At 44.5% G+C, this 25,293-nt stretch overlaps 1 protein-coding gene across 3 annotated transcripts; it reads left to right on the top strand.

Annotated features, from left to right (window-relative positions):
* The first annotated feature begins 7,532 nt into the window (after positions 1-7,532).
* On the top strand, positions 7,533-19,835 carry NDUFV2 (NADH:ubiquinone oxidoreductase core subunit V2). 3 transcript variants are annotated; one of them, XM_086472770.1, is made up of 8 exons: positions 7,533-7,605; positions 9,425-9,490; positions 13,453-13,515; positions 13,604-13,720; positions 15,330-15,498; positions 17,737-17,846; positions 18,704-18,780; positions 19,677-19,835. In XM_086472770.1, exons 1-8 carry the CDS (start codon positions 7,564-7,566, stop codon positions 19,768-19,770), a joined length of 738 nt encoding a protein of 245 aa, XP_086328896.1. In that variant the 5' UTR covers positions 7,533-7,563; the 3' UTR covers positions 19,771-19,835. The 3 variants fall into 3 exon arrangements, with proteins under 3 accessions (XP_086328896.1, XP_086328897.1, XP_086328895.1); XM_086472771.1 differs by lacking the exon at positions 13,453-13,515; XM_086472769.1 differs by lacking the exons at positions 7,533-7,605; positions 9,425-9,490 and adding an exon at positions 11,766-13,057.
* Positions 19,836-25,293: the final 5,458 nt, after the last annotated feature.

Below are 25,293 nucleotides of genomic sequence, written 5' to 3'. Positions count from 1 at the left end.
AAAGACTGGCCCAGAGTCTGGCACCATCACGCTGTTGGCACCCAAGCTTGGTGCTGGGTCCTGGAAAGGTGTGAGTGTGCAGGGGAGACCCCTGTGGGAGGGTCTCGTGTCATAAGGAGGACATGTGCACCGGGATGCTCCTGTCAACTTGGCAGCCGTTTGTTTCACCACAGGTATCAAAGTGTAGAACAGCTGGATCCCAGTAACACACAAAGGTATCAAATCAGCCTGTCTGTTCCCAACAGACTTAATTACTCTCAAAGCTTTGGATATAAGACAACTGCAATTCCTGTGCTTGTAATTATTACCCACAGAGCTGTGGAGGTAGCTCTGACTAGGTCGGCATGGTAAAACAGACTCCTTCCCTGTGCGTGCACTTTGATGCAATGGAAAGGCTGATATGACCTGGTGATAGTGAGAGCTGTGCCAACAGAAGCAGTAATTCCTGGAAGGACCATCCAAGGTGAATAGATCGAAGATGAAAGGACAAATAAAAATCAGCTTCTGGTCATTCAGGATCGTGTCTAAGTAATAGCCATGGGGGGAAAAAATTGCTGAAATACAGTAGAACTGTTATAATAAACAGGGTAATAGACAAGGATGGCAGAGCCTGATTTGTTTACCAGGATACCTGACAGGGTGAGAAGCATTTGTTTTCAGAGAAGACACTAACACACTAGAAAGTCAGCGCCCTAGAAGTCTTACTAGACAAATTAAAATATCCCTTTAAACTGCATAATAACAACAACAGCATAATAATAATTTGACCAGAAGTCATATTCGTTCCTGGTAGGATTTTGTTGCCTCTAGGGAAGAAATGAAGATGTTGTCTCCTTTCATGCACACATTCATTGTGTTGCCTTTTTTTGTTACTATGTTTTTTTTTGTAACCTCAACCCCAGGAGGTTTAATGCATTTTAATTTCTTTTTAAGTAGGTCGCTGGTTTTCCTTTTCTGCACTGCCCTCCTTCTAAAACAACTTGTAGTCTAAACCTTTATTTAGTCTCTTTAGAATGAAAAAAACCCAACAAACTCTGAAGAAATTTCAAATCTACTTTAGCAATTCTACTGTATTCCACTGTAACCTCACCCACTCAATACCCACCAGGCTGTTCTCAAGTTCTTGCCTTTCCATCTGCTAGTCCTTCACAGATAACGAGTCAGGGAGGAAGGCATCCCAGAAAGATGAAAGCTGCATACTGCAGGAAAGAGGAAACTTGTTCTTAAAGAATATGACAAGGCAATGCAGCTTGTTACTAAAGCTGTCACCATTCTGGTCATGCACGGTCTTTGTAAAAATGCAGTAACAACTGACTGTCAGGAGCTTAAAAGAAAACAGCCTAAAACTCCACCCCATGATGTCCTTCCTGCATTTGTCTCCAGTGAAAATTACAGTCACCTCTCCTCCCACGTCCCAAAAGACCTGCAGAACTTGGTAATAAAATAACCCACCAATTGTCAACAAAATAATTTCCCAAGCATGAGGGGGGGAGAGACTGCCGTGAGGGAGTGGCAAGAATTACGATACATGCAGGTAATAACTGTACAGGGAGGTTCGTCTCTGATTGTTTGCCAGAAAGGTAGAGAGAGTGTACTGGTAAATTGTTTGCTCGGGCTGCTAGAGGCTGCAACATCACTGGCTGCATGTGGTCAGCCCAGCCAGTGAGCCAAGGGCCGTGCTGCGGGGACTCTGTGTTACTTGGAGCTCATGGAAGCCAATAGAGCAACCCTCAGACTCCCAACTCAGCCAGCACAAGATGCGAGGTTCACAGGCGCTGTGGGAGGAAGACATCAATAATAAATGAGCTACATAATGAAGACTAGATGTACCTAATTATAGTTCTGTCTGCCCTTTTGAACAAAGAAAGTTCAAAGCTGCTGCAAAAAGATGCTGATCCCTTTTTTGAATGGCGTTTGAACCTCTTGGATGATTAACATGAGAAAGTCAGTACATGCCAATGGAAGTCACCCCAGCCTCTCGTAGCCTTGTTGAAGAAAGAAGCAGTGTCTCTTACAGCAATTTATTTACACATCAAAACATCCTCAAGCTTAAATTAATATTCAGCCTGAATACAGAAGCAACGTAAGAATTAACATGAAATTGTGTAGACTATTTGGAAGCTGTTCTTCCTTATAGCTTTTGGTATCTGACTTGGGAGATTGACTTAGGGAAGCAGCTCTTCAGGCTCTGCACGTAGTCAGGAGAGAGTCAGTCAACTACAGAAGGATTGCAGGTTCCTAGCCTGGGCTTGTAAGTGTCTAATGCTATGTGTGAATGCATTTACCTCCTCAACCCTCTCTATTCGTAGTTTAATTGAGAAGAATGTGTTCCTAGTGCCCTTCCCATGGTGCAAACCAGGGATCATGAGCGCCTGATCACTGGGAAACGAATTTCTTTCAGCTTAGGGGGAAAACATGGTCCATGGAACAGGATGCCAGGTTATATATAGGTTGGTGGACTTGTGTGCTTTTCCAACTCTCGGTGACTTCTTGTGACTAACCAGGGGTCAGTACACCTTGCCTCATGTTTTCTTACCTGTAAAATAAATAAAATAATTCCTAATTACATTCTAAAAGAGGTCTTCATCTTTGGATGACAAAGTCTTAATTATATACCAACTATGACTGTTTCATTCCCAGCACAAATAACCTATCTGTATCAGCACATTTAAGTTATTGTTACATCTTTCTAAATAATGTGAGTAGTAGAAATAAAGGACAGTTTAAATTAGGATTGTTTCTAAACTTTAAGTGCATTTCCACTTTCATACATCATATGAAATGAACTTCCCCATAAAGGTGAAATTTAAACTGCTCCAGCATATTGGAACAACTGCATTTGTGGAAAGTACAAATTAATCAAGGCTCTTAGGAAATTATACAATACCTTTGTGCAAATAGCAAACAACTTAATTGATATTTTTTCATCATCTCTTACTCTTATCAGTGGAATAATATTTCATATTACTGTATAGGCTTGCTCGTTAGACCTCAGTAACACTAAAGCAACATCTAGGAACATAAGCAATGGGTAGGCATGTTGAATAAAGTGCAGTATGTCGTAAAAGAAGTACATGGTAAAGAAAAAGTGTATGTGTTGCTCATCTGTAATGCCATATGTATACAGAACAGACTATATCATGAAGGAATGCCAACAAGTCATCTTTGAATTTAAGCATGGATCACTTTTATATCTAAATATATGTTGAACTTCATTATCTAAAACAAAGTGGCTAAACCATGTATCAATATTTTACTGAGTTCACATCTCCAGAGTTAAAGCAAAACTGCCTCTCACTCATTCAGTGGGGGTTGTATAAAGGATGCCGAGGTTACAAGTCTCTATCTGTGTTAGGTACACAGTAGGGCTTGAGCCTGTTTTCGTGGTCTTTCTCCTTCACGTACTGGTACTGCTCCCATTTGCTTCAAGCAAACTGTAGAACAGAGATGCAAATTTATCGGCTCTAGTACTCAGGCCATGGAGGCAAAGTGATCATCCACAAAAGAACTGAAATAGGTTTGTGGTGTGCAACGGGCTGTGAAAGCTCCTAGCCCACAAACCAGTGGGCCTGGTCCTCAGGTGAGCAAAATCAGTTCAGTCTCTCTCCTTTGGTGGAGCTATTGCACCTTCTGCCAGCACAGGGTACGGCCAGTTCCCTGCGTCCTGCTCCTGCTTTATACACGTCATTTCAGCTGCTCTAGCACCTACTGCACCCTCCAGGGTGCAGGTTTCTCTGCTGTAGTAAGGACAGACAGCCAGACAGCCTCACCTACAGCAGTATTCCCTGCTGTTCACTTCCACTTTGGTTCTTAATCGTTATTCAGCACTGTGGGCTAGGAACTGTGGGTTGGGGTTTTCCCATGTTCCATGTACCTGCTCATTTTCTTTCCAGTCCACAGTTATTCTTCTTCTGCAGTTATTTCGCTGAAGAAAAATGTTCTGCAGAAGTGGTTCCATGTACAACCTCAACACTACCCATACAGTCACCTTTTGCTGGAGGAGTTCCTTCTATGATGCTGATAAATACCCATTCTAGTATTTACAGTTCTCAGGTGAGTGTGTTAAATGAGCAGGCAGTTAATTGCCTGCTTTGTCTCTACTTTACTTGAAAAGGGCCTCAGATCATACTTCACGCTAATTCTGCTCTGTAGTACGTAAGATTTTTTTATTAATTAAATCTACTCTATCACAAAGATAGCAATACTTCTTCATCTGAGACACTCCTGGGTATGTAAGCCGTGTTTTTGTACGGTGTTGCAATGTAAAGACTGCAACAGAGAATGCTTTGTTTTCCCATGTTTTTAGGTCTTAATTACTTAATGTGATCTCTTCTGTTTGTCCCCTGTGTTTTCCCACTTCCTAAAATAGATCACTGTACTGGTTAAATATGAATGTACTAATGTGTAATACTGAGGTTTCAGAAAGATCTTAAGAGCCTTTTTCTTCTTCACATAGCTGACAGCAGAGCTGATTGAAGGTATTTTAATGTGATATGAAGCCTGTTGTACCATTTGATGGTATTTATGTTCTCTCCAGATCACCTGTTTTTGGAAGAATCTCTTCAAATGGCTTGCCAACATTCACAGCCCCTACTCTGCAAATTACTTACTATTTATATCACCTAATGTTAGAGCACATATCGTAAAATAATTAAAATGGAATGTTTTCAAGTATGATTGGTTACTATTACTTGTACTGCTATGGCTGGAAGTACTACTTTTGAGTGTCAGCAAATATACAGTGAATGCCTGTACATGAATAATGGATGGAAGATTAATGAAAGCTGGTTTGTTTATTTTTGTATTTCAAGATGTAGAGTAATATAACAGCCATTAAATATCCCCAGTGCATTTCCATTTAAAACAAAAGCCTGCAAGCAATTATTTGGCATAATACATACTAATAAAGAAATCCAGTAACACAGTAAATAATTATTTGATCGCAAGAACAATTGTCTAGCCGACACTTGCAGAAAACCATAGTATTCTCCATCTCTCACGCAGAGCTCCAAGGCTGCTGGGGACAGGGTGCGAGGTCACAGGAAGAAGCGGTCCGGCCATTTCTCACCCGCCCTTGCACACGTGCCCTCTGGGAGACACGGGCACAAGTCCAGCCTCTGCTGCCTTTCCAGACCGGTGTCGGAAGCCTCATTCTCCTGAGCGCAGCTTCCCTCACTGACGGTCACACGGGAAGAGGAGCCGTCTGAAACCGCCATGGGCTGTACCAGGCCCGTCGGGAGTGCCGGTGGTGCGAGCAGCGGCACGCACGGGCTTTGCGGGGCGGCGCTGGGCCCGCCTGGGCCGGACTCCGGCACCTCGGTTCCGTGCGTGCAGCAGGCAGCACTCACGAAGCGATGGGCCTGGCTGCAGATCCCTGCGGATACTGGACTCCTGCTCAAGGCCACGCTGGTTTTACAGTGTTGTCATCTGATAAACAGACTGAGTTCAAATGGCAAATGCCTCCGAATGCCTTTCTTTTTCCTTGTCTACTGACACATTTATGAAATCCAACTGAAAAATGTGTAGTGGGCTAACATATAATTAATAAATTACTGTGATTACATATTTTATAGTATAAAAATGGATGTTTATGAATTTCACGGCACAGGAACAGGCCCTGAATCTAATCATACATGGCCCTTGCTATTCTTAGACTGTATGCCTAGGGCTGACTCTCAACAGGATGTAAACATTTGGCTTAGCAATGGAATCTGTAACCTGTGCTTGAATAATTGCTTTACGCAGTCTTTCAAGTGCTTTAAGAATTCACCTCAGGGTAGTATACAAGGATAGAAATAAGGTTTATAAGCGACTAAATAATCAGTGAAAACAAATCAATGAAAATATCAAATACTGGTAGCAGTACTTGTATTACAAACGCTGATAGTAGCTGTCAGCACTGAGGAAATGAAGAGCAGGAAGACAACCACTGACGAAAGTAAACCCAAATGTAAAAGGCAGTAATCTAACCAGGGAGCTAGTACCACATCCTACCTGATCGGTGTGAATTAAAAATATACTGTTAAAAGGACATTAGTTACAGTAACAGTCGTCAAATACATATGTGCACATATATACATGGTTGTGTACATATACACACAATTATCTGAAAGAGCAGTAAGTATCTTAAATTGTGCTGACGTGCATTGCTTAGTGTTCTGGGCTTTGTCTAGCGCTATCTGTGGAGATGTTCCAGGGCTCTTGTCTCTTTACGAGCCCTCCAGGTGCAACTACATCAGCAGAGCCACTGGGGTTCTGTCTAACCTGCCCTTGTCCCAACAAGTGCACTGATGGGTGATTTTATCAGTACAAATACACAATGCAGCCATGAAATTTTGTTAATATAATTCAGTTTGCTCAAGTGTAGTTAGAATTCTGTGGTTTTGAATGTTTATATGGAGTAAAAAAAGGGTCTCTCAACATAAACTAGCAGATGAAAAATAAGTTAACATTTTGGATGAAGGAAAACACTGTTAAGGGAAGTTGAATGTTTTATTATATATTTACTAAACGTACTTGACAGTCATAGCGCCAACTAGCAGACCACCACAATTTAAAATTAAAATATTAAAAGTAAAATACGTGTGGATAGATTTTCACTGCACACTGCATGAATTCAACAAGGCTCCATCACTGAGAGCCCGGTAGACCAGAGCAGGGGAGCGCAGGGGAGATCCTCAAGAGGGCAGGAGGATACGGCAAGAGGTGTTGGACCATCAGCTGATGCTTTGCAAACCTGCAAGGCTGAGTGCTCATGGGCACAGAATGCTTCCTTCTTCACTGTTATTTGAAAAATGTGAATTCATTTTACAGTGAAAAAGATCCGAGGCCTGAAGGATCAGGGCTCTGCACAGGGATGGACCCAAGACCGACGCTCCCAACAACCTGTTGCACCCAGGGAAGAGCCTGTGACTTGGATCCTGTGCAGCTCCACCCCTTGTACTGCATTAACGCAATGACGCTGTAAAACGAGGACGTTTATCAGAGGCCGAGAGGACGTGATCACGGGAGGTCACAACGTAGATGCGAGCAGTGCAAACAGGAAAACCCCCGTCAACAGAACCGGGTAGAAAGGAAGAAAACGGAGGACCACAAAGCCCTCACCAGTTTCTGCCGTTTCCCCCTGTCTATTACAGACACTTGTTTCCGAATTTTCCCCTGATTTGCTTCGCTACCCGGCACGAACCTCCCGCGCCCGGCAGGGCAGGAGGGCAGCGCTGTAGGAGGGGCGGTCGGGACGGCTCCTCCCTCCAGAGCAGAGGCCGCCGCGACTCCGGCCAGCGCAGAGCGGTCACGGCCACCACAGGGCGGTCACCACCGCCATCGCAGAGCGGTCACCACCGCCACCGCCGCGCCAGCCGCCATAACAGCAGCTACCCCCGCCGCCGCCGCCGCCGCCACAGCCCGCGCATGCGCTCAGCCAGCCCGCTGCCGCCGGGGCAGGCGGCCGGCTAGCGGGCGCATGCGCGGGGCGGGGTCTCCTTGCTGCTGCGCGGAGGGCGAGCGCAGGCCTCAAGGAGAGGGGACGGGGGTCGCGGGGCCGCCGCTTCTGCCGCCAGCGCCATGTTCCTGTGCGCTCCCCTGCGGGCCGTGGCTGCACGCTCGGTAAGGGGAAGGCGGCTGCGGCCATGCGTCTGTCCCCGCCGGCCGGGGCAGGGCGGCCGCTCGGCTGGAAGGAGGCCGCGGGAGAGGAGGGAGGCCGCGGCGGGGAGGGGGCGGGCGGTGCTGCCCTCGCAGTGGGCGGGCGGCCGGGGCCCGCCGCGGGGCACAACGGGCGGGTGCAGGCGGTGGGAGGGCGTCGCTGCCGGGTGTCTCCCTCGCCCTCGGGGTCCCGGAGCTTGCCGGAGTTAGCTTGCCGGCTCTGGAAGTGCACTGCCCGCATCCAGCAGTAGCTGCTCGGTGCTTGTGGGGAAGCTTCCCAAGCGGACGTAAAATTCCCGGCTTGCCTATGTACGTAAGACTAACAGTTGGAAAGAAGGCCCTTAATTTGTCAGTCCTGAGTCAGCTCGTGACACCAATTTAAATCCTTTAGGCCAGTACGAAAAACGGGGGCTCACCCTATTTGTTCTTCAGATCTGGAATTTACACATTTATGTGCTCCTTTCAGCATTGGCTGCACGATTTCAGTTGTTGTTTACATGCTCTACTTAGACTTTAAGTCTTTTGCCTGAATTTTGTATGCTGTCTGGCTCACTGGGAGCAGCGAAATTGGCCTGCTAGTGCAGTTCATTTGCTGTGCTTCTTGTCAGTTGATAAAGACAATGGACTGAGAGCCTCCTGGAAGAGGTGGCAGTCAGGAACGATGTGCGGGCCACAGAGTTACCCATGTATCCCAGGGTCCATTTTGGCCTCTGACACAGAATGGCAGACGAATTGCTTTCCTGGCTGCTGCTTTCAGGTGAGCCAGAAGTGGACAGCAAAGAGGAAATAGATGCACGGAACATAATAGGCATAACTGGGCAGTAACTCCAGTGCTTCCTGGAAGGACTGACCACATGTCAGGGCAAGACCGCAGCCATCGTGTGAGACTGTGCTGCAGGTGAAACTGCTGAAAAGAGGGAGCCGGCCAGGTTGCTCTTACAGAAGAGCAGGGGCTGTAGTTCCCTCGTACCTGCGCTTGGATTTCGGATCTGACTCGGTGACTGTATTTTTGCTAGTTTGATGCTGATCCACTTGAAGTCCTACAAATTTTGTACAGTAACAGGAATTAAGTAGTTAGGAGGGATTTTTTTTTTTAATATGCTATCCTTCTACTTTAGGAAATCTCAAAATTGATCTAGAATTCAATATAAAATTAATATAAAATTTAATCTGATCTAGAATGATCACTTATGACAAGATCATACTATCAGATGATCTTAGTAACACTGGCCGGAATCTAGAAATCTTGTTCTGTTCTGGTGTGACAGGTCCAGAGAATAGCTGAACAGAATTTGCATATGGGTCTGTGTTCTGCTGGTATTTCAGGTTTATGTTTACATTTGTCCTCTTAAGCCTGATCTCGCTGTTCAGTTAGATGAAGCTGAAGCAGCCTGCCAGTGCTTACTAGAGAAGAGCCTCAGTAGCAATGGTAGTTTTTGCAGACTTCAGATTTAAAGCACACATGATATAAAGTAACAAATTGGAAAAATCTTCATGAAATGTTTGATCAGAATTTGTATTTGAGGCACTTAAATTAAGCTGCGGCAGAGTATTTATTACCTGTTCAAAGTTAAATCCTTTAACTTCTATATTGTCTGAAATGGTCGAGGTGAGTTAAGAGATTTGCTCTTCTAATAGTACAGGAGAGCCCATAATAGTCCCTTCGTAATTTATTACTGATGACAGTAGCATGAATAGCTTACAATCAGAATAGAAATCGAGCTGAAAGCAGCCACTAGCAGTATGGGAACTGTTAACACTGTCTGCTTCACTGTGTGTGCAGATAAGCCAAATCCGATACCTACATAGGACAGCAGTGTGCAGTGCCAGTGGAGGAGCCTTATTTGTGGTAAGTAATTTTCTGCCTTGCTGTAAGGGGTATGTGTAAGAAGAGTTTCTGTAGGATTTTTAATCTGCTTAAAAGCATCTGATGGGCAGAATTTTGCGATAGAAGCCTGCTGGCATTTACAAAGAACCATTTTTTCAGTAGAAGTTTTTATTAGAGCTGTGATGGAGTATCAAAAGGTTTTATTTTAGTTTTTGGCCTTGTGTTTACTTATATAGTGAAAACTCTTAGTACTGGTGGTGTTAGCAGCATTTGTGTGTGATTGCAGGTGAGACTTTGCTTAAACTTTATTTCATTATAAACCAGTTCTTGTTTCCTTTTTTTTTTTTTTTGTTGGAGTTAATTGAGTTTGTAATTGAAGCTTACAAAACTTTTTGCAGGTGCAATTTCTTGATATCTAAAATTTGCTGCAGAATTACCCTTAGGTCCAGGTCTAGCCATGTTTACTAGGAGCTGAAAAGTGCAGAAGGCTACAAGAAATTCTGTATTATAGTTTTAGTTACTTGTGAAGATGGTCAGTGAAATACTTGAGTCTGAGAGCACTTCCCCCATTCTTCATCTGAGAGGTTTATATCTTGAGTTCTGATGGAACAGTGAATGCAGGGTACTTTCCCTTTGGAGAAGTAATACATTTCTTTTAATTGCTGATTCGATACGGACTCTTAACAGGTTGTTGCCCTAAACACCTTTTCCCCTGCAGACCACACAGTTCTCTCCTTTTGGTTTACAGTGTTTTGGACAGGTGTTTACCACAGGGCATAGGTCAAGTTTCAGGCCAACTTTTTTGCAGTATACATGACAGCTGAACTATTCTAGTTATTCTGCTGTAATTCTTCAGTGCTGTTTAACAATTCTCTCTGTCAAGACAGATGAATAGATCACTGAAAAAGAATAATAAAATGGCTCAGGTGGGTGTAGCATAAAAAATGTGAGGTAACACTCAGCAGCCTGAGAACCTTCCGTGGGAGAGGGCTGTCATCTGCGGGACAGTGTGGCTTGGGTAGGCCTCACCAGTGCAGTGGTTCAGTTCGCACTTCAAGTAGGTCTGGCTGAATGCTGCGAGACACGTGTGACACAGCCCAGCTATGCATGGAGTGACAGCGTATTGTGTGAGACTTCAGGGAACTGGAAAAAATGGGTGGGTAGAGTTTGACCTTGCTTCTCAACAAATTGCTGCAGTGGGTACAGACATAATTGTTTGTACTTAGTTCTGTGTATGGAGGAAGCCTTGATATATTGGTTTCTTTTTATGAGTGTCTCTTAAAGAGGAAAGGCTGAGAGAGCTGGAATGGTTAGAGGAGAGAAGGCTGCGCGAGGGGGATCTTGCTGATATCTATAAATACCTGAAGGGAGGGTGCAAAGAGGACAGAGCCAGCCTCTGTTCAGTGGTGCCCAGTGACAGGACCAGAGGGAATGGCCTCTGAATGTCAGGAAATGCCATGAGGGTGACCTGGCACAGGTTGTCCAGAGAGGTTGTGGAGTCTCCCATGCTGGAGATGTTCAGAAGCCATCTGGCCATGGTCCTGGGCAACCTGCTCTGAGTAGCTATGAGCAGGGGGTTTGGCCCAGGTGGCCTCCACCAGAGGTCCCTTCCGACCTCAGCTGCTCTGTGGTTTTAACAGTGTTCATTCCAATACCATGTCCGTAATTCTGATCTTGCTCTCCAGAATCTGCATCCTAAAAAAAGGCAGAAATGCACCTGTATCATTCAGGAGCAAATCAGCTCATGCAAGTCTCAGATAAGTGGTGCATTGTCAGACAAACGGAAGATTAGGGAACATGTGATCGACAAATTCCTTAGAACTTGGTAAGCTCTCACTGAAAACTATCCAACTCTCCACAGCACAGAATTAGATGAAGCCCATTTAGGAAAATAAAAAACAGAAAGGGGGCATCTTATTTAGTGTTCACCTGTGCTGTGGCCTTTACAATGTGTCTTGGAGCCTTGCTGCACAGAACTGTGTGACAAACTGTGGCTCCATTATTCCTCTTCACGTGTAGAGTATGTAAGGATATCAGTTTAGAGATTATACACTGCAAAGAACAGCTGTTCTAGACAAAGAGGGAGATTTTAATAAATCAAATAGACTTATTTGCAAAAGAAATGGAGATCAAGTAGAATAGCTATGGAAGGCAAAATAGCAGTCTGAAATAAAACAGGCATGCAGATTTGAGAAGGAAAAGTTAAGCTATGGAAATAACTTATCATGAATCATGGATTTGATCTGTGCAGCTAAAACACAGAACAGGTCTGTAAGGGGGGGGCGGGGGGAAAGTTGCACAGTATTTCCAGTCAGTTTTTCCTCTATCAGCCTCTTTTTGAGAGTTTTCATTAAAACTGGTAGAAAGCGCCCACCAGCACTACATATGAGGAGCCAAATCCTCTGCCTGGGTCAGTCTAAAATAGTGGCAATTGTGTTCCTAAAAGCTGTTTTATGTTATCTTGTAGCCCACACAATAAGCAATAAATTCATACTTAATAAAATACTAGTGTGCTCAAAGGGAATCGGTTGTCTTTCTGTAATCCCTGTTGTTAGGGGGAAGTCATCCTCGATGAAGTAGTATATATTGACAGTAGCTTTGTATTTGGCTTGGAACTGGGGCAGGAGTACACGCTCCCACATTGGTGATGGCAGTATTGTCTGCTCCAGGGTGGAGACGGGATAAGCAAAGGGAATCTCCCGCTAGACCAAGAGCTGTAACTGAAGTATCAGGCCTTTCCATGTTTCCTTATTAAAACTTCTAAATGCAGGCATAGCTATGGACCGTGCATGTTTTAAGTTCTGCACTGGTGGCAGTCTTTCAGCATGTAAGTATCTTGCAGTGTTAAGATTTTTCATTAAATCCTTCGCTGCTTAGTAAGAACGCAGTGTGGAAACTTGCAGGATCACCCTGGGTTACGTGAGAAAACCATCAAAGTGAAAGTCAGTGCAGTGGGTTTCTTTCTCCTAAACATACTTCTAAAGCTTTTTTTATTAGCTGGCTATGGATTACCTTTAAACATCAAGCCTCAAGTATAGCTTACGTTTTTCCCCAAACTTTCCATTTAATTTGAAACTTGCTCAATTTGAAAACTATATTTGGAATGAAACTTAGCTATGAGTGTTTTGAGGATTCCATAATGAGCCCGTTAGAGATAACTGAAAATTCTGTTCAGGAAGTTTTTCTGGTGGATAAGGATTTTTGTCAGAACTAAGATTTCATTATAGGAAAATGTAACTTTCTTCAAGACTCCCAAATTTCTATTTCCTGAAAGTAAAAGAACTAATTTCAATATGATGTTTCCCCAGAAGACCACCTTAAAAATATGATAAATACCTTATTTTGGAAATGCTAATTCAAAATATTGCTTCTTCCATTCTTATTCAGAATTGTATCTAAAATTAAAACGTTGAAATCCATTACAAATCAAAATAATATGTTAAAATGGGTTAATAATGCATGTTTGAATGTGCAAACAGTTATATAGCAAGCTTCTTGATGAATTTTAAAGTTTTTACAGTCAATACCTCATGGGAAAAGAAAAAAAAAAAGACGAGTGGCTGTGTCAGTCCCTTGCTGTTTATTAAGGTATTAACCAGAGAACTTGTAATCTTCTACCTGTGATGAGTGTGAACATAATTGCTGAACTGTTTTAACAGTGTTAAAAATGTGTATTGATATCACCACCATATTCCTCAAGAAATACTTTTTTTTCAGTAGGAAATAACAGGAATAAGTCATTCTTTTAAAGAGTGATTAAATAATTATCAATCGTTTTGATAACTTTCGCAGAGGTATTTAGTCACTTATGATTGATTATAAAATAGTAGAAATACTGTTTTTATCTGGACTATATAAAATCTGTTTTATTCAAGCAACTGAGCTGTAACGGTCTAATGAGAAGATGTTCTACAACAGTAAATCTGTCCTGGATAATTTCCTGACAACCCCGTTTTCACATGTTTTCTTTTTATTCCCTGAAGCACAGAGATAGTCCTGAAAATAATCCAGATACTCCATTTGAGTTCACACCTGAAAACCAAAAGGTATGCAGACAAAAGAAGTTCAATACACAGACTTTGTCTTTAGATCAGTACTGATTTTATTTTTTCCCCCCTCTTTCCCTTTAAAAAGCGAATAGAAGCGATTGTAAACAGCTACCCAGGGGGACACAAGTCTGCGGCTGTCATGGCAGTGCTAGATCTGGCCCAAAGACAGCATGGATGGTTGCCCATATCGGCTATGAACAAGGTATTTAGTACTTAACTGTCTTTTAAGCATAACTTTACTGTTTTCTTTAACTATCTTAATAGGATGTTAGCATTTTTCATCAAAGCATACTAATGTGGGAATTTACATGTGGCATGGAATTGTGCAAATTCCCTGTGAGAGACTACATTTTAAAAAATAAAAGGGAAAGTGGATGCAGAAAACTCAGGTTTCTGTGCTTTCCATACTGCTGGGGCATTGCTAGAAGCTACAGACAGAACAAAACAAAATTACATGAGCCCTATTTGGATAGGCTCTTTTCCCAGAATCGTCTTGGAAGTAGGAACAGAAACGTGAAAGATTTTTGTTTGCTGCTGAGTTTGGGGAAAGAAAAAAAGGTAATGAAGGTGGGGCTTTCCTCCTCTCAGATTAGTGTGTAGTGTACTTAATCTCTAGGCCTGGAAAGGCTTTTGCAGAGCAGCGTTATGTGTAGTCTGTCCTGAGTGGTTTATAACACCTCACAGCAAGTTCCTGGAAGACTTTCAAATTATTTATTAAAAGTGTTTCAAAATAAGCAAGCAACTACACTGCTCCAGAGTGATAGGCTGCATGACAGTAATCAAATACCAAGAAATAAAAAATTCTGGTTTATATTCATGTGAATAAATCGATCATATTTTGTGTTACAATCTGAGATATCATCAGTTTTAAAGTGAAAAGTTTTAAATTCAATCAGGTATGCTAAGTGAGGATTGTGAGCGTTACAGAAACTACTGCAGGAGTTAAGTGCACATTTAGAGAAGGGCAAATTTTGTCCACTGCTCTTGCTACAATGTAGCATAAAGCCTCAAATCTCTGTTAATACTGAATGGGAAAAGTATTTTTGTTTATTGACTCTTACGTTTTGGATTGATACTCTATTTAAAATGATCTTAAGATTTTCAAATGAACACATGTTTTCTGTGGTTTGTTATTTGCCTGCTGTAGAGAGGGGAGCAAAACCAGAGGCAGTTCTCAGCGTGAGCCGTTTGCTGGGGTTCCAGGTTAATGAGGTCAGGGACACAGACCAGAACTGGCTCCGTGGAGATGGCGCTTCACTCCCTGTTCACTAGCTGTGAGGCCAGTCCGCAGAGGCAGCCACGGCGTTTCCAAGGCCAGCCCTGTGTGTCCCACAGCCTGAGACAGATCTGCTGTGTCCCAGTCAGGGGAGTACCAAGTGCCAGCCTGTAGGTATTCCCTCCCCAAAAGGCGTGGGTGGGTCCGTGTGGACAGCAGTGTGCGAGTTGGTTGGTTCACGCAGCCAAGGAGCAGGAGCACAGCATGAGCCGCAGCTCGCGGTGCGAGCTGGAACCCAGCCGCCTCCTTGCATCCAGCTGGGGTAGGATGCCGGAGGGGAGCTGACATGAGCTCCTCGCTGCGCTAGTCCATGGTGCGGTGGGGTCTGCGCTCAAGCAGGGTGACTCCGATCGGAGTGACTTGGGTGTCTTGTCCTGGCACTTGAGTACAGCTGTGCTGTGATACCCATCCCCTCCCTCTTACTTACCCGTTCCTGCAGACAGAGGACAGGTGACTTTACTGAAAGGGTGTGTGAAAGGCCTCTACTGATGCCCTGTGGGAATTCAATGTAGTGTCTGTTTTCCCCTTGTTACAGGTTGCTGAAATTTTAGAAATGCCTCCCATGAGAGTGTATGAAGTAGCAACCTTCTACACCATGTATAATCGCAAACCTGTTGGGAAGTACCATATTCAGGTCTGCACTACCACGCCTTGCATGCTGCGAGACTCTGATAGTATTTTAGAAGCCATTAAGAAGAAACTTGGTATGATACAAATTTGTCATTATAATGGTTTTACCTTTGTTTAATGATACTGAAGTAAAATTTTTCATGTAGTGGGGACAGAGCAATAGTATTGAAATATAGAGTGAAATCATTAATAGACACTAAGCACTTCAAATTTCAGATCTGGTATTTATTCTTTATTTTTAAAGAGGAGCAGAAAAGGCTGCCATTTGGGTGCAGTTTAATGGTCTCAAAGTGGTTTTAAAGGCAATTTGCCAGGAAATGCAATATTCTAATTGAGTCTTATATGGAATAGCACTTGATTTCTCAGTCTGTATGAGAGGACTCTGAATGCTATGGCACTTAATGTGCAAAAGAAGATTATTTATTTTAAGGTGTATGCTACATGAAAGTTGTTTGTGAGGGTTTTTTTATTTAAGGTGATAGAATCACAGAATGGTTTGGGCTGGAAGGGACCTTAAAGACCATCCAGCTCCAACCCCCTGCCATGGGCAGGGACACCTCCCACCAGACCAGGTTGCTCCCAGCCCCATCCAGCCTGGCCTTGAACACTGCCAGGGAGGGGGCAGCCACAGCTGCTCTGGGCAACCTGTGCCAGGGCTTCATCACCCTCTCAGGGAAGAATTTCTTCCTCATATCTGATCTCAATCAAACCTCTTTCAGTTTAAAACCGTTACCCCTCATCCCATCACCACCCTCCCTGATCAAGAGTCCCTCCCCACGTCTCCTGCAGCCCCTTTCAGCACTGAAGGCCGCTCTAAGGTCTCCCCGGTCTTCTCTTCTCCAGGCTGAACACCCCCAGCTCTCTCAGCCTGTCCTCACAGGGAGCTGCTCCAGCCCCTGAGCATCTTCCTGGCCTCCTCTGGACCCGCTGGAGCAGGTCTGTGTCTGTCTTGTGCTGGGGGCCCCAGAGCTGGACGCAGCCCTGCAGGGGGGTCTCACCAGAGCAGAGCAGAGGGGCAGAATCCCCTCCCTCGACCTGCTGGCCACGCTGCTCTGGATGCAGCCCAGGATGCCATTGGCTTTCTGGGCTGCAAGTGCACGTTGCTGGGTCATGTTCAGGTTTTCACCCACCAGCACCCCAAGTCCTTCTCCTCAGGGCTGCTCTCGATCCGCTCATCCCCCAGCCTGTGTCTGTGCTTGGGGTTGCCCCGACCCAGGTGCAGGACCTTGCACTTGGCCTTGTTGAACTTCATGAGGTTCCAGGTCCCTCTGGATGGCAAACAGGATGTTAACATAACTTAAGAATTCTCCATGGAAAAAGTCAATTGAGAGTGCTGCATCATATGAGATGCAAGGAGAACTCAGGGGTTTTGTGTGTGGGTTCTTTGTGTTTTTTTCCTCCTTGTTGGGTGGTTACGGGTAGAAGAAGGGGTAAGATCAGCAACTAACAACTCTTCCCCTTCTATGAAGTCACAAGCTGCGCTAGTATTTCCTAAGAACCACTGTGATAAGAGCTGCAGAACAGCTGCTTATCATCTTGCATTTCATATAATCTGTTGTCTGGAAAAGGCATATTTAGATTAAATTTGCCTTTGTTGCTGCAAAGATAGCTTAATTTTAACTGAAACTCTTGGCTTGAGAAAGCATTAGGGATGATTGTGTAGCTCTTCCTGAGACACAGGCCTTACTTAGACTTTCATTAGTTTTCCCCCACTTCTAATGACTATGGAGGAAAACAACTTTTCAGCATTCTTCTGTCCATAGAGAACTTTGTCGAGAACAGACTCAGGGATGTTGTTTTGGGTAACCTGTGCTGTGGGGAAGGTCTGGATCTGTATCTCTAGAACAGTAATGTGTCTTGGAAGCTCAGGATTATACATAAAGGCTTAGTTACTGAACAAACTGGAAGTTGTCTATTAATTTGTAGCTAACAGTGGTTAATTTGGGAATTCGGTACTCGACACTGTATATTGAGGCATTTCGTATCAGCACACGAAAGCTCTGTTTTCCCTATTTTTCCATTCTGTTCTACTGATTACTAAAAATGTTCTTGGAGTTGTTACTTCATGGTTTTGTCAATACCTCATACCTGTACACCCCTAAATAAGGTCTCAGAAATTTATCAGAAGACTGACTTCATAATTTATTAGAATCTTTTAATGGAAACATTTTGGACTAGTTTAAGATGATTTAACTATGCAAATGTTTTTAAGGCCAAAATACCAGTAATGAGAAGACTGGAGTACTTAGACTCATGCTTCATTAGTCTGGTTCAATGACCATTGCTGAACCCAGTGTTCTGTGTTGGTTTAGGTATAAAAGTTGGGGAAACAACACCTGATAAACTCTTCACGCTGATAGAAGTGGAATGTTTAGGTGCTTGTGTAAACGCACCGATGGTACAAATAAATGACAATTACTATGTAAGTATTACCCTCCCCTTTAAAAGATCAAACTTCTTTGCTGGGTTACTTGTATTTTGACTTGTTTCAGATTCTGACATTTTGGTCAGTTACTTCACATTCCTGTTGCCAGGGACAACTTACAGCATCTTCTAGTTTCTTGGCCTCTTCCTGGAGCACTTGCTCTGTGCCACAGTGTATTTGTGTATTTTTAATATCCATTGCTGCCTTGATTTACACTAGTGGGGTGATGCATTTTTGTGACGGTGGTCTGCCCATAAATCTGGAATTTTTAAATTGGTATTCAGTAAGCTTTTAAAAGCACTTGAGAGCAGTCTGTTGGAAAGTATGGACTGGTTTAACACTAGTTCTGAGCTTTTAGACTTAACAAATTATGGCTCGCTTGGATGCCACCAGACCAAAGGAATTAATGTATTGACTGAAGCCAGCTTTTACCTTATTTTTAAAATACTTTGTTATCACAGCCCAGTTAATTTTCTGAGCAGCATTCTGTTGAACTGTACCCACAACTTTTTTTGTCACAGCTGACACCATTCTGCAGTGTGTGCAGTGGCATGTGTGTAGTGGGTAGGTTGTGATCCAGCTCACCAGTGCACCAGGAAGCTGAAAACAAACCCATGTTATAAATGACCCACATCAACACTTAGTTTTAACATAATTGGAACATTGAAATGACAGTTGGCTTTTTAATTTTCCTAATTCTTTAAACCAGCATGGGTGTTAATGGACAGGATCAGAATTACCTATGCTAGGATCACACCTAAGAGAGCCACTAATGTGATGAATTTTGAATGCTGCAATTAGCACAATTGCTGACTCTTTGTTTTGTCAATGATTATTTTAATATTTTTTTACAGGAAGATTTGACGCCCAAAGATATTGAAGACATAATTGATGACCTAAAGGCTGGCAAGGTTCCCAAACCTGGCCCAAGGTATGTTGTATCTGTATAACACTGGCCAGGTACTTGAAGGCTGGTCCTTTTGAGAAACTGAATTCCTGTTCTAGGGATTTGAGTTTACAACCTACAGTTAAAAAGCGTTAACTAATTCCTGAGCAGAATGACATGCATTCAGTGCCCTTCTCTGTCTTCAAAGGCAAAAAGAACTGGAAAGGACTGATGATTTTCATGTTCTGGATGACTGACTAGAGAGCATGAAATGTGAAAACATCAGTTCTGATTTGGCTTAGCACCTACCAGGTGAATGAATAGCACCTGCTGGATCTTTTTGTCTAGATCTTGTAAATCAACAAATGCCTGTTGTTTGTTGGTTTGTTTTGATTTCTGACAAAACCCAGAAAGACCACAAGTTTGGGAAAGGGTTATTTCTAAACATTTCTTATCTGTTACTTCTGACTGTTCTTTGTTAGACCAAAGTTTGTGTGAATGTAGGAATTAATTTGACTTTGGTGTGTTACCTGTTCCTATTGTTTCTATAATTGTTTTTGAATACAAGAGCAATAATCTTAAAAGTTAAGGTTTCCAAACACAGGGACATGTCTTTAACAAAAACAGGACCGATATGATTTGATATGGCCTTTGGTATTACTGGGATGAGCATCAGTTGTGCCTGGCCAGCCTATAAATAAATAAAAAAGAAAACTTGTAGTCCTGTCTTGTGTTTCAGATATGAAGCTCTTTGTCACTACTTGAATTTGGAATCCTTTTGATTTAGGAGTAGCATCACATGTGTCTGAAGGATGAATAGAACAAAAGAAAACAAAGTGGCTGCAGCCTTAAGTCAGATTTGTAACTTCTATGTCAGTGATTAAACAGGATCTGTGGTTATAACAATACCAGCAATTAATAAAACTGGTTTCATTTTTCAGGAGTGGACGTTTTTCATGTGAGCCAGCTGGTGGCCTTACTTCTCTGACTGAACCACCCAAAGGACCAGGTTTTGGAGTTCGAGCTGACCTCTGAGGATTTTTGTAATATAAAATGAACTGTCTGAAAATAATAAAGTAACTTTAATCTCAGTAAAATAATGTACATTCTAATACTTAAAAAAAAAAGGCAACAGCAATTAGAATATCTAACTTACTATGGTTTTAACTACTGCAAAGCACAATCATCATTGTAGATTGTAAGAAAAGTGGTTGTGTAGAGTGACTCACTGAAAGAGTCCACTTATTGTCACGGAGAGGTCAAAGTTGCATCTTTTGATCTGTCATTGAAAATCCTTTCAAATTTTTCTAAAGTTCTTTGAAGAAGCAGCAACACTGACAATTACAAGTCTGGCAAATGCACAAGGAAACAAACTGAAAGGAGATTATCTCACAAAACTTCACTGCTTGTTACTTGTAATTGCAATTTAAAAACAAAAAACCAAACAGGAAAGGTGATTCAAGCTGTGGTATGTACAAAAAACTGGTAGGTTCAGTATGAAGTAGTTCTTTGTGAGTCTAATTCTTCTTACTACCATTCAGTGACCAGGAAGAGCATGAAAATTATCTTTTTATCGTGTTACAAAACAAAAATCCAGAAACACCCCTCAAACCCCAAAACATGAACAGCAGTTGTACTCTACTGAAAGAGTGAACAGCAACAAGAAACCGCTTCCTGTACAAATTTATTCACTGCAGCCAAGGTGTGCAGTTGGGGGAAGACATGATATACCAGAGCAGCTTAATCCATGGCAAAGTGTAATATATAAAAACTAGTTATTTGGCTCAGAGATCCCTGTGCAGTGGTTAGCTCATCCAGGCTGTTCATGCCCCACCCTTCTTTCAGGGGGTTCTGTGAAGTGCCTTGGTCTAGTGTGACAGTTGGTAGTTCTGACAGCAAGCCCATACGTCTGTCACTTGTACGTAAAACTTGCTCTCCCTTCCACACTGACACATTTATAAAATGAGATCAGTGAACTACATACAAATGGAAAATTAAATTTGATAAATTTGATACAATAGAAACTGTGAGTGAAACAGTAACCCAATAAGCATGAAAACAGAATCTTGTATATCGGCAGTACAGAACACCGTGCATGAGAAAACAGTACAGGGATTGAAATGTATCTGTAACGCAAAGCTGCCGAGTGCTCTTCTGAAAGGTCACTCCAGTGTTTGCAATAGCCACGCACCTTGTAGCAGGCCTGGCATGGGGCGCTCCTCTGGAGACCCAAAGTGGGGCAGACAGCGCGTTACACAGCGGTGCACAGACTGACTTGCTTTAATGTACCAGTCTAACTCGGCTGCTGCTTGACTGTCACAGTAAAGCTGTGTTCTCGTTCATACAGGATGACCTCACTCTGACGTCACCTGAATGCAGGCAACTTTTTATAGTATACCTTGAATATAAATGAGGATTTTGCATGTGTTACAGAACTACTGTGCACTACAATTATTCACATTTTTGTATGCAACTGTGAAACTGATGGGATTGTGTAATTGTGTTGAAGGGAAACATAGACTTGCCAAGTTTGAAACTTTCAAGTAGACAAAAACAAAGCTCTAGCGCACCAGACTCCTCCCATTCCTAGAGCTGGACAAAAGAATTTGTTGCCTTCTCCCACTCCTCCCACTTGTTCCATCTGTACATGAAACTCCCGAGGTCTGCCTCACCAGCAGAACATGGCCCTCCACAGCTTCCTGTGTGAGAGATCACGTTAGTGATGTTCCACCAACAAGTGTGTCGGTCATCTCGATGTGACGTGTAACAGTCTGCCAGTCACTTGACTACAGAAGGATAATTTACATTATCCTTAGCACGTGGTACAAATCTGATGGTACACCACCGTTTAAAGTTAAATTGACCATTGTAGGGCAGCTAGAGGACTGTCAAATATTTGAAGAGAAACAAGCAAATAACCATTACTCCTCTCTCATCTTACTTGCTTCAGCAATTACTTGAGGCTTTATGGTCCTGGTTTCTACGTCAAAAAAGTTTGGCAATCATTGTATTAAGATAAATTATTAAAGAAGGAAATCACATCTTGCATTATTTCAGGTTTTGTTGAAATTTGAACATTTCAAGCTTCTCAATGAGAAATACAGATTCTGCAATATTTGTCACATGTAGTTGTTTACTATATACAAAATGATTTTCACAATGATAACTTAGGAGCATGATGAGGATGAACAAAGTGATCATTATGGAACAGTTCCAGAATAGTGTAAGAATTAATATATCCGCGTGCTCTTTTCTGTTCCTGAATAGCTGCAGATAATAATAATTAATTCCTGAAAAGCTGGCTTTTACTGGTAGTATTGAATATTTTGGTTAACAAACATTAACAGGACATAATTTCCATTAATCCTCAATAGCAAAGGGTTACTAATAGCAATTTTGGGCAGCTGACACTAACCGCTCAAATCATTAAATGCTTACAATTCTGCAGTTTCACCCTACCAGTTAGTATCTTGGAACGTAAGAGTACTGGGCAGCGAGTTAAATGAAAAATGAGGTAACTACAGCAAGTCAACGTACTCCTTAAACTGGTAACACAGCAGTAACAGAACTGACTCTGTGGTTTGGGTGGTCTTGTTTGCCGCCCTTCTTGAATGAAGGAAAAACGAAATAATTCACATGCTTTATCAAGTCCTTGGAACATAAAAGTGGAAGAAAAAAAAAGCAGAAGAATGCCCTTTAACTGGGGAGGAAAAAAAAAAGACTACCTAAAGAGGATTTTAAGAAAAATGCATAGTGTTGGGAAGGGAAATGAGAAGCAGAAGACACACAAAGAATCCACCAGACAGAGTGGGCAGTGGTGGTTCTTTCCTTCGGTAAAGATGGAAGAACGTTTGGAGTAACAGAAACTCCACTGATACCCAACGATGCGTTCCGTGGTGGAGAACGGAAGGGGTTTCCATGACCTCCGCACACTGCTGGAACAAAGTTACCTGGAACCGCGTTCAGTTGCTGGGTAGGAAAAGCAGCCACGTACTCCAGCTCCACCAGTGCAGTATGACAGCTGGGCTCACTGGTGACCTGCTGGCTGCCTGCCCGAGGCTAGCACTTGTGCTGTCACCAGCATGATGTTCTGCAAGTTCTTGGGATGAAGCTCGCTCTTTAGATTTTTGTACTGCAGTCAGATGTTCGGCCATTCGGTTCCTAGACTGAATTCAGCAATGACAGTCTTTGTTGTGAGACCAGCAGTTCTGCCTTCACTAGGCAGGGCTGGTCAAGGGCAGTACAGCACAGTGCAGCTCCAAAGGAGCTCCAAAGGCACCTGTAGCCCCAAAGCTGGGCTACCTGTAAAAGGGAGGGGCTTCTGGAGACAAGGGGAAGAAACTAAGGAACTGACAGATGCTTCCTGTTAGTCCAAACAGTAGTTCTTATAAAAGGCTTAAGGAACCGTGTTCTTTAGTTACTGATATTACCAAATCCTAACATCTGCTGCAGAAGGTGTTGCACATGAGACTCCTTCCCTGCTCCCTCAGCTGCCGGCTGTGACCACCCACCAACACACACCGAAATCCGGGAACTGCAGCTGTTGGTGCACAGGGTCAGAACGCAGTGTTACACCCCTGCACTACAGCTGCAGCCTGGCACGCTTCAGGGGGTGAATCATCCTGGTACAGTACTGGGAGAAGAAAAAATACCCTGCCTTGATAAAAAGAGTTCTTACTCCACTTACGCTGACAGTCTACACCCTGTATACCCTTCAGTCTGCTTGCCGTGTCAAGCGACAACCTCTGAAATCAACCTGGCAGGAAAGAATACAAAGTGAACGCAACTCTCTTGGTTAGGGGGTCACGGGTCCTGGCACACCCACTCCTGGTCGACCAACAGTGCTTGTGATACGCCAACGATCAAATGAAAACAAAGGCCCTGGCTTTACAATACAAATGGCCCGTACCAGCATCGGTACAGTTAGGATTTCTGAAAGCAAGTGAGAGAGGTCTGCCCAAACAATAACTGGTTGTGCAGCATGGGAATATTTGAGAATTGTGATGCTATTCTCTACCCGTGCTGGCACATGATCAGTAGGGTAGAGAATACAGGTAAAGTCCACACAGTAGATGGCCTTGAAGTAATCTTTTCATTCTGGAAAAAATCCCTTTTCTGACTTGCATAGCAAATACTAAAAATTATTCTTCTTTCTACACAGCAACAGATGAAAGAAACCCAGCAGCAGACTGAGCATGGCCATTAAGACTACACTAAGTGGAAGAGCTTTGTTTAGCTGCCTTTTCAAAACGCTAACCCTGACAGCGCCCCTATCTTTAGCACCTTCCAGAAGCAACCTAGAGAGCACTATTCGAGAACCCACGAGCACAGAACCACACGGATTCTTTGCCACATAATACTGTTTTAATAAGCAGGTGCAAAACCTTTCACAAGTGCAGATGAATGACCCGCTTTTGAGGTTGCGGCTAGGACCAACATCAGTCTACTTCTGTAACCCTTTTTGATGTGTTTACATGACGTCTGGCTTACTGGCGCAAGCAAGACACCCCCAATAAAGTGGGGCTTGTTTGCTCTGAAACCTCGAAGTGGGCCCAAGCGCCCAACGCCAGGCTGGCCGCACGCCCCCTGCAACTCCCTGCCTGCCCCCGCCGGGCCGGGAGCGCCGGGAGGCCACGGGGGCGGGAGCGGACGGGGGCTCTGCCCGAGGCGCTGCCCAGACCACCAGGCGCGGCGGGGCCGGGCCCGCCCTCCCACCGCCTCTCTACGCCGGTGCCCGGAGGCGAACAGCCCCCCCAGGCTCTCCGGCACCGCGCCACACGCACCTGCGTCCGGAGGCTTCTCCCAAAAGCTGCGGGCCCTCCCACTACAGCCGGCCGGCACGCAGCGCTCCGCTCGGCCCCTGCGGGAGCGCGTACGACAGGCAACAAAGCGGCCGCTCCGTGTCCGTAACCGCCACCGCCGCCCGTTCCCGCCGCACCCGCCTCATTTGGATGCGCCGCCGCCACCAGGCTGCGCGCACGCGCACTGCGCCGGCGCTTAAAACTCACTGCGCCATCGCCGCCGGAAAACCCCTCCCCGGGGAGGGAGCGGCCCCACGGGCGCGGCGGCAGAGGTGGGGGCTGTCGCACCGGTGGCTCTAGGTCAGCTCCCGCCCCGCGGGGACTGGAAGGGTCTGGTTCCCTCGCCCCGTCCCTGCCCCGCCACCCGGTGCGCCGCAGCCGGGCCGCCGCCATTTCCAGAAAGTTCCAGCGGCCGCCGCCAACACGAGAGCGGGTGCCCCGGCGCCTGCGCACTACTCGCGTCCTCCCGTCGCCACCCTCGTCCCTCACGTCCCCCTCCCGCCCCTGGCACCCTGCGAGCCCGTTATTCTCGCCGCCTGCGTGCGCGGGGGGACGAGGTGCTCCGCCCGCGCAGCGGCCGGGGGTGCGCCTGTGCCCGCCTCCCCCGGGACGGGCAGCGGAGCAGTGACGCTGCCCCCCCCCCCCGCCTTTCCCTCCGCGACCGCCGCCCGAGCGGTGTAACGTTGGCGGCAGCGCCCGCCGCCCGCGTCCCCTACCCCCTGCCAGGGCCACGTGGGCGGGGCGCGGCCAATGGGAG

Source organism: Leptosomus discolor, chromosome 13, assembly GCF_034619465.1.
Source record: "Leptosomus discolor isolate bLepDis1 chromosome 13, bLepDis1.hap2, whole genome shotgun sequence".
Taxonomy (NCBI): Eukaryota; Metazoa; Chordata; class Aves; order Leptosomiformes; family Leptosomidae; genus Leptosomus; species Leptosomus discolor.
This window is presented reverse-complemented; position numbering and strand designations above follow the sequence as displayed.

Bases quoted from the DNA above. Each gene is read 5' to 3' on its own strand.
- NDUFV2 (XM_086472769.1), top strand. From the start codon at position 12,929: ATGTTTGAATGTGCAAACAGTTATATAGCAAGCTTCTTGATGAATTTT. The intron at 17,847-18,703 runs GTAAGTATTACC...ATTTTTTTACAG, and splicing joins AAATAAATGACAATTACTAT to GAAGATTTGACGCCCAAAGA. The intron at 18,781-19,676 runs GTATGTTGTATC...TTCATTTTTCAG, and splicing joins GTTCCCAAACCTGGCCCAAG to GAGTGGACGTTTTTCATGTG.